The 12,890-nt window shown below is 41.2% G+C and overlaps 1 protein-coding gene across 1 annotated transcript in view; it reads right to left on the bottom strand.

Annotated features, from left to right (window-relative positions):
* CDK5RAP2 (CDK5 regulatory subunit associated protein 2) overlaps positions 1-12,890 on the bottom strand; it is a 68,376-nt gene that overhangs the window by 5,255 nt on the left and 50,231 nt on the right. Inside the window, exons 28-36 of the mRNA XM_079324323.1 lie at positions 12,396-12,580; positions 11,152-11,277; positions 7,399-7,515; positions 6,946-7,135; positions 6,614-6,735; positions 5,022-5,270; positions 3,945-4,034; positions 3,618-3,856; positions 1,213-1,359 (exon numbers count right to left, since the gene is read on the bottom strand). Coding sequence (XP_079180449.1) covers positions 1,213-1,359; positions 3,618-3,856; positions 3,945-4,034; positions 5,022-5,270; positions 6,614-6,735; positions 6,946-7,135; positions 7,399-7,515; positions 11,152-11,277; positions 12,396-12,580 — 1,465 coding nt within the window. The remainder of the gene's footprint in view (positions 1-1,212; positions 1,360-3,617; positions 3,857-3,944; positions 4,035-5,021; positions 5,271-6,613; positions 6,736-6,945; positions 7,136-7,398; positions 7,516-11,151; positions 11,278-12,395; positions 12,581-12,890) is intronic.

Below are 12,890 nucleotides of genomic sequence, written 5' to 3'. Positions count from 1 at the left end.
TGATTACTCACAGCTCCTGCAGGGCTACACAGAAGGCACTGAATACTCAGAGTATTTCAGAATCCAAACTTCAAGAGAGAGAGAGATTCTTTCATATTCTGCATTTAAGACACCAGGAGCAATCTATTATCCTTAAGATCAGGGGGTGTTGGATAAGAAATTCCTGAAAAGATCCTGTTAGGCTCTAATTAGGAGCATTAATTAGCACATTAAGATCAGCCTTTCAGAAGTGACTGACCCAAACCAAGGCTCAGATCAGTGACAGGAAAGCAGGAGATGCATCCCCACACCCTGAAAGCCCTGTGTGGGTGAGGATGCTCAGTGCTGCAGTCCAGCCAGCAGGGAGCTGTCTGCATGGATTACACACAGGAGCATGAAAATGCAAGAACACACTCGTGCCAAGGCAACCCAGATCTGGAGCTGGAACAGAGGGAATGTATCAGACAGCAAAATTCACTCCCACTGCTTTTGTGATTTTGTATAGTTAAGGGTGCTAAAAAATATCACCAAAAGTGTTATGAAATTATATAGAAAATGTCTGTTTTCCCAAAGTTTGAGGTTTTTTTTTCAGAAACATTCTGCTTCCCTTAATAAACACATACAAAACCTCAGTGAAATCACTTTAGATTTATTTTAAAGCCAGGGTTTGAAACAGTTTCAATGCTGACTGGTGGTATTCTGACAGCAGAGATATTTCATTCCTCAGTTAGTTTACTTTCATTCATTTGCATAGTGTAATCCTTTTTAGTTAAAGTGTTATAAAACTTGTCTTGGGGTCTTGTCACACTTTTACAAAAGCTTCTTCTTTTACAGCTTTGGCATCAACAGCATGAAGGAAAATGTAGCTGAGATTACATCAAACTTGCTGATGTTTCTCTTTTTACCAATACACACATAATCAAATTGAATTTTGTTCAACAAACAGGGAGCCCAAATCCTTCCTTGTTGAGGTGGAGCATTTGCCACCTCCCTGGATTTCCTGACTCTCACATAACAGGATTAGATATTCCTTCTTTTTTACAAAATAAATTGGAAATGAACACCTGATGCAACATGATCAGGACATACTCAGCCTTACACTAAATCATGTATGCAGAGACTGCAGTCATGATTCTCCAAAGATTTTCCCAAATGACCCATCTCTGTAACTGCTGCATCTTCCTTCCCAAAAACCACCCCAAAGCCCAAGCAAGCCCAGAATCCCAGCAGTACCTGAATGCCCTGAGCAGTACCATGAGCAGCTTTCAGGGGAAGGGAAACTCTCCAGAGAAGCTTCAGGGAACGTGCAGCCTCTTCCAAAATCTGCTGCACTGTGTGAGTGCTGGTGGAAAAGCCATGCAGGGATGCCTGGTCTGGTACCTGCATCACAGGATTAGAGACATTTTATATTTTATATTTAAACCATTATGAAATTGTAATCTTAATTAATGGGTTTAATCCAGCTGGTGTGATTCCATATTTAAGATAATGTACACAGCCACTGTGTGCCATAAAAACTAATTTGTTAGTTAACAAAGGCTGCTGAATTATGGATTATTTTATGTATTATCTGAGAATTTCAGCGAGGGAGGGGATTTATCCTAATCAATAACCATGATTAACATTAGATTATATTTACTAGATTTGCTATGCCACATGGTAACAGTTGGCAACTCTCTTCTTTCTTCATTTGCATTTTGTGTCATGTTATTTGAAAGTCAATGATTACAGACATCAATTTAAGCAATATAGATGTTTCTTCCTTAGCAGACCCTTTAAACTGTTCCATTTAATGCTAAAATAACTATCAGGGTACACATAAAATGTTTTCCTTTGCTGACAGATGAGAAAACCAAATGGAAGAAATTGCATAAATGTGAAATAAAGGAGGGAAAGAATGTGAGGGGAGCAAATGAATTACCAAAGCAATGGTGCTAGAGAAAGGGGAAGGGTAATGAAAGAAAAGCATTTGCAGTTCCTGCCCCAAGCAGGATACAATCTGAATATTTATTTAGCATTGTTATCAAACCAGAATCCTCCTGTCACATAAAATATCCCATTTGCTAAGTAGTCTGAAACTTCAGTGATGTAAAGCTTGATAGGAAACTGCAAATTGTGAAACGTACTGCTTTTATCTTTACACTAACAAAACAAGTTAAAAACTTAGATTACTTTTTCAGTCATTATCAGTATGTTAACTAGGTCATTGGGAAATATATGATACTTCAGAGAGTCTTAAGTGTCATTCAGGCATCATTTGACTGTGTGAGCACACATGTGATACCACAAAAAGAATTTCAGAATTGTTGCAGACTGCACCTTCAGCAGCTTCACTAATTATAACTGCAAAAAATAAGTAGCATAAATTTATCCCTGCAGTTAAGACCTTCTGTTTTCTGAAGAGCAGCAAGCATGGTTTTTATAGCATTTATATTATCATAAAATCATAGGGGTGAAAAGGACCTTCATTAGACACTTAGTTTCCTTTCCCTCTCCAAGGCAGGAAAGCATTACATGGAATTTTATAAACATTGGTATAATCTATCCTGAAGATTGCCTCCAGTCAGTGTCTCTGAGCCCCTCCATGCCAGGGGTTCATTATTTTTACCACTGGCTGCTGTTTTCCATGCCTGATCCAGGCCCTTCCTGCTGGGATTTAAGTTTCTTAGTTCCTTATTAGACACTACAGACATGCACAGATTGTTCCTTCCCTTTAATTGAAGCTTGTAGGCAAATTTGTCTTTTCAAACCACCCCAAAATATGCCATCATTAACTGTGTCCAAAAATTAATATTATGTAAGAGAAAATTAGCAGAAGCAAACACTAACTAGTTCTCCTATTCTAGACAAAAAGGACTGAGGTTTTTCAAGACAAAATAAACCAATTTTTTGGTTAAACATCCTTAAGACTGCAGCAAGAGCTCCATGAGAGGCTAACACTGTCAGAGAATGAAGAAAGGATGACAATGAGTCCCACAAGACAGTATTTGATCATTAATGAAATATTCAAATTTCTGGAGTAGCTTATGATATTGTTAAATGTTCAACTGATAACCAGGAAGTGGAAAAATATAAAAAAATCTTCCCTGAAATATGAATGTAATATGAAACAAGCCTCATCAGCATACATCAATCTTTAATGTACAGTTATAACCTGGTGTTATTAAAAGGCTGAATTCAACTATGGAGAGAACTTTATCAGCTCTGTATCACATTTCTTTTAATTGTCTCATATTTCCTGGGTTTGTCTCAAGTGTTTATTATATGAAAATCTTCATTATATTTATTTTTAGGTTACTTTTATACACCCCTAGTTTAAACCTTCTTCACAGCATTTTAGTTTTTTTTCAGAGAACCTGGGGTTTTTTGATGCTGATTTGTTTTGCTTTTTTATCATTTCCAGCACAACAAACACCGATTTCCATAGCCAAACCAGCCAGCTTTACCTCATTTAAAGCCAAAACTGAAAGTGAGATTGCTTGGAGGCCTAGAATTAACTAACCCACCATCACACTGAGTCTATCCAGATGATGACTGTGCCAAGTTTGAGGCACCCTGAGTTATTCGCTCACATCTTTCCGCACCGTTGTGTACCTGTGGGTCAAACCCAGCCTGCTGTAGTGGATTTCAGAGCTCACCTTCACCCCAGGCTCCTGCAGCTGGGTGCCTGTGATGTCCCTGAGAGCAGCCTCCATGTGTGCCAGCAGCTGCTGCCCCTCTGAGATGTGTTTCCTCAGGGCATCGTAGTCCTCGATGAGCCCCAGCACGTGCCGGCCGCTCCTGTCCGCCCACATGCGATGGCCGGGCACCAGCCTGGGGGTGCAGGTCCTGCTGGAGCCTGAGGAGACACTGCCCACCTCATCCCCAGCCTCAGCACCTGGCACAGAGAAATCAAGTCATTTCTTTTTTATCCTCACACAAAAAAAAAATTAATTTGAGCTTGATTTCTGGTGGTGCGGGCGTACCTGGTTTCTCTGCTGAGATGCAGCGTCTGTTCTGTTGTTTCTGCAGCTCACAGATGTTTCTCCTGGCAGCAGGGCAGCTGCAGAGATTTTCTACATATAGAAAGGGAGAAGGAAAGCTGTGTTATTGGATGTTTACATGCATTAAAAATAAAACCCTCCCAGCTCTTCAGTCCTTTTTATTGCTGATGCTACACTTGGGCTCTGGAAGAAAGGAAAACCAGCTAATTTTTCTAGTATCATGCTAGAAATCTTCAGTATTTCACTACTTTTATACCTGAGCATCTATCCAAATTCTAGGTATCTCCAAAAATCAAGCCATAATTAAAAAATCTATAATGCATCCTGATGAAGATATTTTATTAACAGATATAAGCTTCCCATTAACTCCATGAGGAGTAGCACATTTTTCACAGCTGTACCAGACTGAAGTCTCTGTAACTCCTCCTTCAGGACTTCCAAATTCCCTAAGCACCTAGGAGAAAAGCACATCTCAAAAGCTCAGCTGCTGACATTCCAAGGAATCCTTCTGCTGTATTCAAAGCTGTTGCTGTGCAGAGCACTTCAAGGAGGAAGATTGTCCTGCCCTCTGTATCCCATGTACATCAATACTGCACAATAACCTAACCCTGGGTGTAAACATTACACTTCCCTTCCTTTGCTAAAACAGCATCACTTAACAGAGATTGAAATCAAGGTAAAATATTCCTCAAGGGCAAAGAGGGGACAACTGATTTATCCAGAGCCCATTTAGTGCACTTATTGATCATTCTTGAGTAATACACACTCAACCTTAGCAAACACTACAGAGCTCAGCAGTGAAAAAAGAACCCCCCAGGTAAGCAAAATTTACAGCAATTTATTGCAGGCATCCCCCCATCCCAGAGACCCTGCAAATGCTTTGTTTGGATGCAAAGGAAGCAGCAGCTGGAGGCTCTAGGACAGTGCAGTGTGCACCTCACACCCCAGCTCTAACAGCAGAGGGATTTGGGGAGAGCTGATGCTGTCTGAGGCTGTAAGAGCATCTTTAAAAAGGAGACACAGGTTCTGAAGTCCCCAGAAGCACACAAAGCACAGCACCTTCCAGTCCTGCACAGGGCTGAGAGCCTGCCTTCAACACACAGCTGATATTAACAGCTGACACTGGTCCCACTTCCTCTCTCTTCCCTTTGGAAAGCTGTTCTTCTAATTTTTCATGCAAAGACTTGTTGGTGTCTATGCTCCTCTCCAGCTGCACTCGCAGGCTCTGGATTTCAGCCAGCAGTTCATGTAAATCCAGTGGGTTATTCTGATCTTTCCTGAATTCTTCTGAGCCATCACATCTGGGATCTGAGAGAATTTCAAAAGGAACACTCAAACATCTCTAACAATTAAAATAATATTACCCACTAGAACACTCAGCAAGTAAGTTATAGCCAGTGTTATGTTCAATATTAAGAATTAACTACAAACAGCATTAAGATAATGGTTTGACAAAAAAAGCATGTCTTAATTGCTTCTACCCTTGAAAGATTTAAAGAGTTGAAAATTGTTTTTTACTTTGTCCATAAAAGCTACTCTGTCTCATGCCAACAGCTAAAAAATTAGATAAAAGGAGAATGAAGAGGATTTACAAAATGTGAAGTGCATTAATGCACAGTCTGGGGAAAGGAAAAGGAATGAGGAACATGAGATTGTGGAGGAGGGATGGAGTAGAACTGGGAGTTTAATTTTATACACTGAAGGAAAAAGAAAACAGTGATCACCTGGCAACCAGAGGAACAAATCTGAACCTGAGAAAAGCAAAGGCTGTGTTTGCTTTCTCACAGAAAAAGATCAGTACACAAACAACTCCATGCATTCCCTCCTGCTGAAATCCAACTGCTCAGGGAGTTCTGCAGGCAGTGGGAGAGCTCAGCTCATGAGGAGGGTGCTGCCCCTCTCTAATGACATCAGGAGCTCTGCAAGGAGAATTCCTTCCACCCCTGAGCCAACTCTGCCCTAAAGCCTCATGCCAAAAGGGCTCTTCTGCTGCAGCCAGCCAGGAAAATAGGGCAGCAGGGCATAACACTTGGAACAGCAGGGAGAAAAAATCAACTTTCTAAGAACTTCCAGTGGGAAATTTGCTAGATGTGGTAAGGGTTTTTCAGCAATGAACAGCATCCCACTCTTTAGCTCAGCACACCAACAGCTACGTGGTGGCACAGCTTCCTTCCAAGGGGGAGGAAGAACTGAGGTGAGCTCTAGTCCTTCACTGACAGCAAAGTGGACAGAAAATTATGTAACACCTAATGCAGAAAGCAGTACCAGCACTCTGCCAGCCCCAGGGAGAAGCCTCTTCCCCCTTCAGCCAAGAGAAAGCTCCAAGCTAGCTGGGCAAGCAGGACCTGGGAGAATCACCAGTAGATTTGTAGGACAATATCTAAGATCCCCAGGAAACTCATCCAGCCTGAGCCACTAAGTCTTCAGTTCTGGTTTTTAGCTTAGCTAAGCAGATAAAGGAAACCTGGGGGTGTCCAGTCAACACCTGGCACATCTCAGGCTCAGAGTGAGCCCACGTGGGCTGTCAGCTCTCCTTGCAGAGCAGACACAGGCAGAGGAACAGTGACCCAGCCCTCCTGGCCTCTGACAAGAGCATGTTCAGAGGGAAGAGGTGCAAGGGCAAAGGGTACAGAGACATTGTGCATTTATACCTGTCCCCTTCTTTCTTGCTTCTTCCAACTTCTCATAAACCTTGATCTCAGTTCGCAGTGACTGCAGCAACTTCTCACTCTCAGAGAGCTGGTGCTGCTTCACATTAACTTCTGTCTGCAACCTGTTAGGTCCCAATAAACAGCTGAGTTAAATTCTGATTTTTTTTTTCCAAAATCTAAAATCCATTCCTCTTTCCCTCCATAATTCTTCCCTTGCCTTTTTGAATATTTCCATGCCCCTCATTAATGTAAATGGCTGTGGCTGAACACATGCCTGTCACAGTGTCACCCTCATCTCTAAATGACAGTTTAAATGTGGACACAATCAATACCTGTTCAACTCATTGCGACTGCTGTAAATTTGACATGTCAGGTATCTGATTTCATCTTCCTTTTGGCACATTTGTTTTTGCAACTTTTCATTTTCTTTCTTGACGCATTCATGGTCCTCCTGAAGATGCTCGATGATTGCATTCTTCTTAGAAAGAGATTCTCTTAACTTTTCATTTTCCTTTTGTTTATCTGAAACAAGAAGAAACACAAGGTATCTGCAATGCCCACAAGACAGGCCATGATTTTTAACTAAATCAGCTTTTTCAGAAACTATCAAAAAGAAAAAACAGCTGCTACTCCATAATTGCTAATCCCAGCTTGAATGCTTATGGTTGAGCATGGAATTTGAGGGGTGCACAGGTTAAGTTAATTTAATGAGTGGACAGTGAATATTTATTGGTTTCTGCTCTGAGTTGCAGGCTACTCCTGTAAAGAACAGTTTACATTTTTACCTCTAGATCCTTTTGCTAGCATTGCATTCAGAACTTGATTTTGCTTCCTCAGGAAATGTATTTCAGAAGTCAGGGAATTATGCTGCTCTGAGCCATGGATAAAAATGTTTGCAGAACCTATAAATATATACATAAAAGATGATATATGAGTCATCTCTAGGTCATTAAAGATTAAACTTTCCAGACAAGAACAATTTAAAAAATTGCAGAAAAACATGCTATAAAAGCTATTTCTCCCCTATATATTTTGAAGGTTATCACTATAGGCTAAAAGGCAGCTCAGGTTAATGCTAAGTAATCCAAAGCCCTGTACAGCACAAGTGCCTCTCATTGCTGGGCAACCATTACTAAAATTGCAGAATTATCCCTGGCAGTCTTTACCTATCAGCTAAAATCCCAACAGGACAAAATGCAGGAGTATTTTGTGACTTAGCTATGATTTGAAAAGAAAACTGTAGGAGGGTTAACCATGAATTTTAGTCTTGCTCTGCTCATACTCCATTGAATTTAGTGAGAGAACAATGGGATTCTGCCAGCTAATCCACAGGGGTTAATGCAGGGAGGCCTGGAAATAGTCTGGTGATAGATCTGTTACCACACAGGCAAAAGCACAAGGCTGGAGTCACTGTCTTGGCCTCAGATTACAAGCTCTGAGATTGTAATGATCACAGGGATGAAGATTTATCCTTCTTAAATCTGTGTTTATAAAATTTAGACAACTGAGCCAGTCTTGATCACCCATCAGCAGCCATGGGGAGGAAGAGGCCCCTCCAGAGCTCAGCTCACCCTGTGTCTCCTCTCCTCCCATCTCTCAGGATGAGATCTCCTGTCCTCCAGCTCAATTTCCCTCCAGTGCCTCCACAAGCAGCTCTGGGTAACTGGCACAAATTAAAAGTCTGACTTTAGCAATAAGGCTGATGAATCCTGCTCTGAAGATCTGACTGCACAAGCCAAGTGAATCTAAGTGTTAAATCCTGCATGCAGCCAGTAAAACCCCAGCCAGGCAATCCTCAATGCACTGCAGTGGTGCTACTCATCCCCCAGTGATGTGCACTGTGCAGCACAGCCTGCAAAGTGCCACATCCCACTCTCAAGGTGCTGCCTCTGAAATGCAAGTCAAGTCATTGTTATTGCTCTTTGTAGCCTTCTCATAGTCAGTGAAACACTTCAGGACCCACTGGAATTAAAAGCATTTTTCAGCTGATTGGTTATCCCAGTATCTCCCACACTTTAAAGCCTGAGGTAAGTACATGAGTGTCAACTATTTGGTTAATAGAGAAATAACCAGCTGGCAAAAAAAATTAGCTGAATGTATGAGGAGGATGCCTTTCAGCTCTGGCAGTTCAATTCAATTTGATGTGCTGCACTTCCTCTGAGTAATCTCATTTTATTGTAATCCCAATTGAAGCTTTTACCCACTACCTAACTGGGATGTAGTGTGCCATGATATGAACCTCTTGTCACTGCTGAAAGACTCAAAGGCTCTGGAAGCCTGGCACTAATGGCATTTCACTATCTATATGTTAAAGAGTTGAGGCAGCTATGTGAACTCAAAAGGCTTTCTCCTTTCAGACTGTAACAAAGCAATCCAAGTTGAAGTGGCAAGGCTTGATGGTCTCATCTTGATTCTAATTTAATTTATTGCCCATCACCCAGCTTTATCCTATTTGAAAAGTTATGCTATCACAGTTCTACTGAAAGGCTTCAGAATATAACTATTGGTTATCTTACATAATAAGGGATAATGTAGAGTCAGTGGTAATAGGGCCACAATCCCACAATTTGACCCACTATTGAGACTGCTACTTCTGTGCAGAGCCCTGCTGACATCAATTACTCTCTCCACAGAGGCAAAGGTCCATCTAAGCAGAGGAAAGTGGAGCATCAGGGCCCACAATTGCAACACACTTGAGTTTTCATCCTGGTTTGTGCTGAAAAAGTGAGTGCTAAGGAAGTGCACCTTGAGGGTTTCAAAGGAAACACTGACTGGAAGAAAGGCACTATTGAAACTCACAGCAATGAAGAAGGAAATATTCACTCCCAGGGAAAGCAAAATAAAGGCATTCAAAAGCTGAAGAGAAGCCTGAGTAGAAACATCAGCTAGTTGTGGGTTAAAAAAAGCAAACAAACCCCCCTTTAATGTTAACTGCTGTTAAGAGCATTTGAAACGTAGAACACTCAAAATTAAACCTTTGATTTTATTTTGAAGCCTAATTTGAAATGATTGAAGCAATTATTTTAGTTCCACTTGTACTGCAAGCCTCAGCTCTACAGGAATGATGTAGTCATTACCAGCATTTGAGTCATTTATAGGATACTGGAAGCCCAGAGGCATTTAAATACTTAAAGAATCTAAATATTAAAAATAACATGGCAAGAACAGTGGGCAGATGTGTGTATATACATCCATACAATATTTATCAGACAAGAATAAATCTATGCAATAACTTTTGTTCTACAAACAATTCAATATCATGAATTTAGCAGGTTGCCATAAGCAATTATGTTACAACTGGGCCTTGTGTTTTAAAGGAAAACAAACTGAGGACATTCAGTTAAAAGCAAAAATGTTGAATGCAAGTCCCAGAATGGTTTGGGTTGGAAGGCACTTTAGGGTTCAATTAGCTCCAATCCCCTGCCATGGCAGGGACCCCTCCCACTGTCCCAGGTGCTCCAGCCCCAGTGTCCAGCCTGGCCTTGGGCACTGCCAGGGATCCAGGGGCAGCCACAGCTGCTCTGGGCACCCTGTGCCAGCCCTGCCCACCCTCACAGGGAACAATTCTTTCCTGATATCAAATCTAAACCTGCCCTTCTTCAGCTTAAGGCCATTCCCACATTCCCTTGGGAATCCTCTCACAGCTTCACTTAAGAATTTCTTTTTACACTGAAAGTCAAAGAGAGCTCATCTATCAGCAAAAAGCAGCATCACCAGCAAGAGAGCATGTGCATATCTGATAGCATGAAAGAGATCTTTGATACAGAGAGAAACAAGAACTGAAAGAACACAGTGACAAAAAGGAGCTGCTCTAACAGGTAGATGCTTTTTCCTTCACTTTTCCAAATTTCTCCTGCAAACAGTGGTAGATGTGCTAAGGCAACAAGAAGACAGATGGAAGGCATAAGACAGTTTATAAAGAAAATATACTTTCACTGCATTAATGGATGCCCTTGCCAGAATCTTTATGAAGCTGTAAAAGAGTTGGAAGTGTTTCAGTGTGGTTATTTCACAAGCACAGAATGCCTTTCCAGCAGTGTAAATACTTCAGGAATGAAATGGATGCTTTTTATCCACCTTTCCATCACTGTAAATTATCCCTGAAAGCAAACTGCCATGTGCAGGTTGCCTCCATTTAAACAACAACACAAATGGATCATGGGGATGATGTAAAACATAATGAATCTAATGTCAATACCAGTGGAACTGAGGAAAAGGAAAGTATGTCTGTATTTATTACCTGCTTCTAGTCTGAGTAATATTGCATATTAATCAATTTTCCTATGGGGGAAAAGGTGGGAAGGAGAGTGAAGCAAAGTGTAGAAAAATACAGGGATGGGGTGCTTCAAAAGGTGCTCCAAAAGCATCTTTAGTGAAAGCTGGCTACTTGTGAAAAGTTCTAAATCCACCTCAGAGCTTGGCTTAGAGAGGATGAATACCAACAGAGAACAGTGGCTCCAAACCTTTTCAGTGGCATTTGATCCCTCAGGCTCTCAGCAGGAAAGATGGATTCAGTTTCTCATTAAATGAATTCTTACCTTGATCTAGTTCCTTGTCTGTTACTTGTCTCTCAAGCTGCTTCCTCAGCCTCTCATTAGTTTTTATGGAGTATTCTAAACGTTGTCTCAGGATTCTAATTTCTTGCAGATGCTCCATTAATAACTCTAAATAAAGCAAGAGACCAGTTCTTATTTAGAGCAGATGACTGCATTCTTTTACACTAGGTACTCTTGCCAAATCTAATGAGTGTTAATCCCAAAAGATGACAGAGAGCTGTTAAAATGGCAGATATTAAATATCTGACTCCACAACACTCTTCAAACCATGCATTGTGACAACTCCTACTCTACATTTTAACTTAAACAATGGTCCAGAGTTTTAAGGCTCTTCCGATTTCTTCTTCCTACAGGAGTGGAACAGATAACAATTTCATCTACTAAAACATTCCCTGTACTGAGGAAAGAATCCCAAGATCTGCAATGCAGCTCCACGTTCCAGCTTCACACACCACCAGCACACATTTTTCCTTACAACAACAGGAAGCTCCCAGAGTAACTCTGAGAGAAATCTGACTTTGACTTACACAGTGCACTCCACCATACAGAAATCTGCTGTATCAAGTTTCATTACTGTACCTTTTTCTTCTTGCTTTACCTTTCTACAATTTTTCTTCCATTGGCTGCAAGTTTCATCCATACTCAGGAGCTGATCTGTTCTGCCTGTCACTGTGGGATGTGTCAGTTTATCCATGTCACACACTCCTGCTTTACTCTGCAATATTTCTCCCTGAACAGGATGTGCCAGCTCAGCTATTAAATTTTCATTGCTGCTGATAAAGTACTGCAAGTATCACTTGTGTTTAGTGGAACTATCCAGGTCAAACATGACACCACTTATTAATTATGCAGCACTTAACAATTCTCAAGGAAACACAACACTGGCTTCTATAAAACTGGGAAATATCTCCTTTTCCACATAATAATCTCTTGACAATTGTCTATTTCACTTATAACTTGTCTATTTTAAGAGTGTCTGGAGCAATGCAAAAGCTGGTAGCCTAAAACAACAAGGACACAAACCAGCACACTTTAAACTGCCTCAAACGGGGTAGATCAGATGGTTGCCATCTCTGTGCCTTATCACTGAAATTGCAATGATTATGTGAGGAACTGGAAAGCTGAGGCAGACAAACATTCTTCATTATTTCTTAATTAGTTCCCTTGTGTGTTACTTATCAGCTTTTCCCAATATCCAGCAAATCTTCCATGGGGAAAAACATTACCTGGAGGAAACTTGCTTGGCAGAAGTGGCAGTGTGCTGTGCTGGCCTTCCAGGTCATGCCTGTGCTCAGGTGAGCCAAGAGGAGACTTCTCTGACAAATCCAAGTCAGATGAGCTGAGAAGAGCAGATGGCACACGAGACTCATCCTGCAGATGCTGGTACATGGAGGCATTCTTCTCACTATTCCTTTTGTGCCAAACAAAATGGTTTAAATATAAAAGATATAAAAGTCATTTTATGGCTTTGGAAAGTGTGAACAGAGGGTGCCAAATTTACACCAATTCACAGGTAAATTTATGTGACAGGGCATGAAAAACCACTGCACATCAGAGGTTGTATCAAAACTGAAATTCAGAGCTCACTGAAGCCAGCAGGGAAAAATCCCTGGTCCTCCAGCCTACTTTGTATTTTCCAGCACCAGGCAGTCACCTTTGTGTTCAGGGGACCTCAAGCTGCCTTAACAGGATTCTGTAGCACAGAAGAATCCCAGGCTGGC

Source organism: Erithacus rubecula (assembly GCF_903797595.1).
Source record: "Erithacus rubecula genome assembly, chromosome: 21".
In the NCBI taxonomy this organism is placed as follows: domain Eukaryota; kingdom Metazoa; phylum Chordata; class Aves; order Passeriformes; family Muscicapidae; genus Erithacus; species Erithacus rubecula.
Note: the sequence above shows the minus strand (reverse complement) of the source record. Positions and strands in the feature narration are given on the sequence as shown.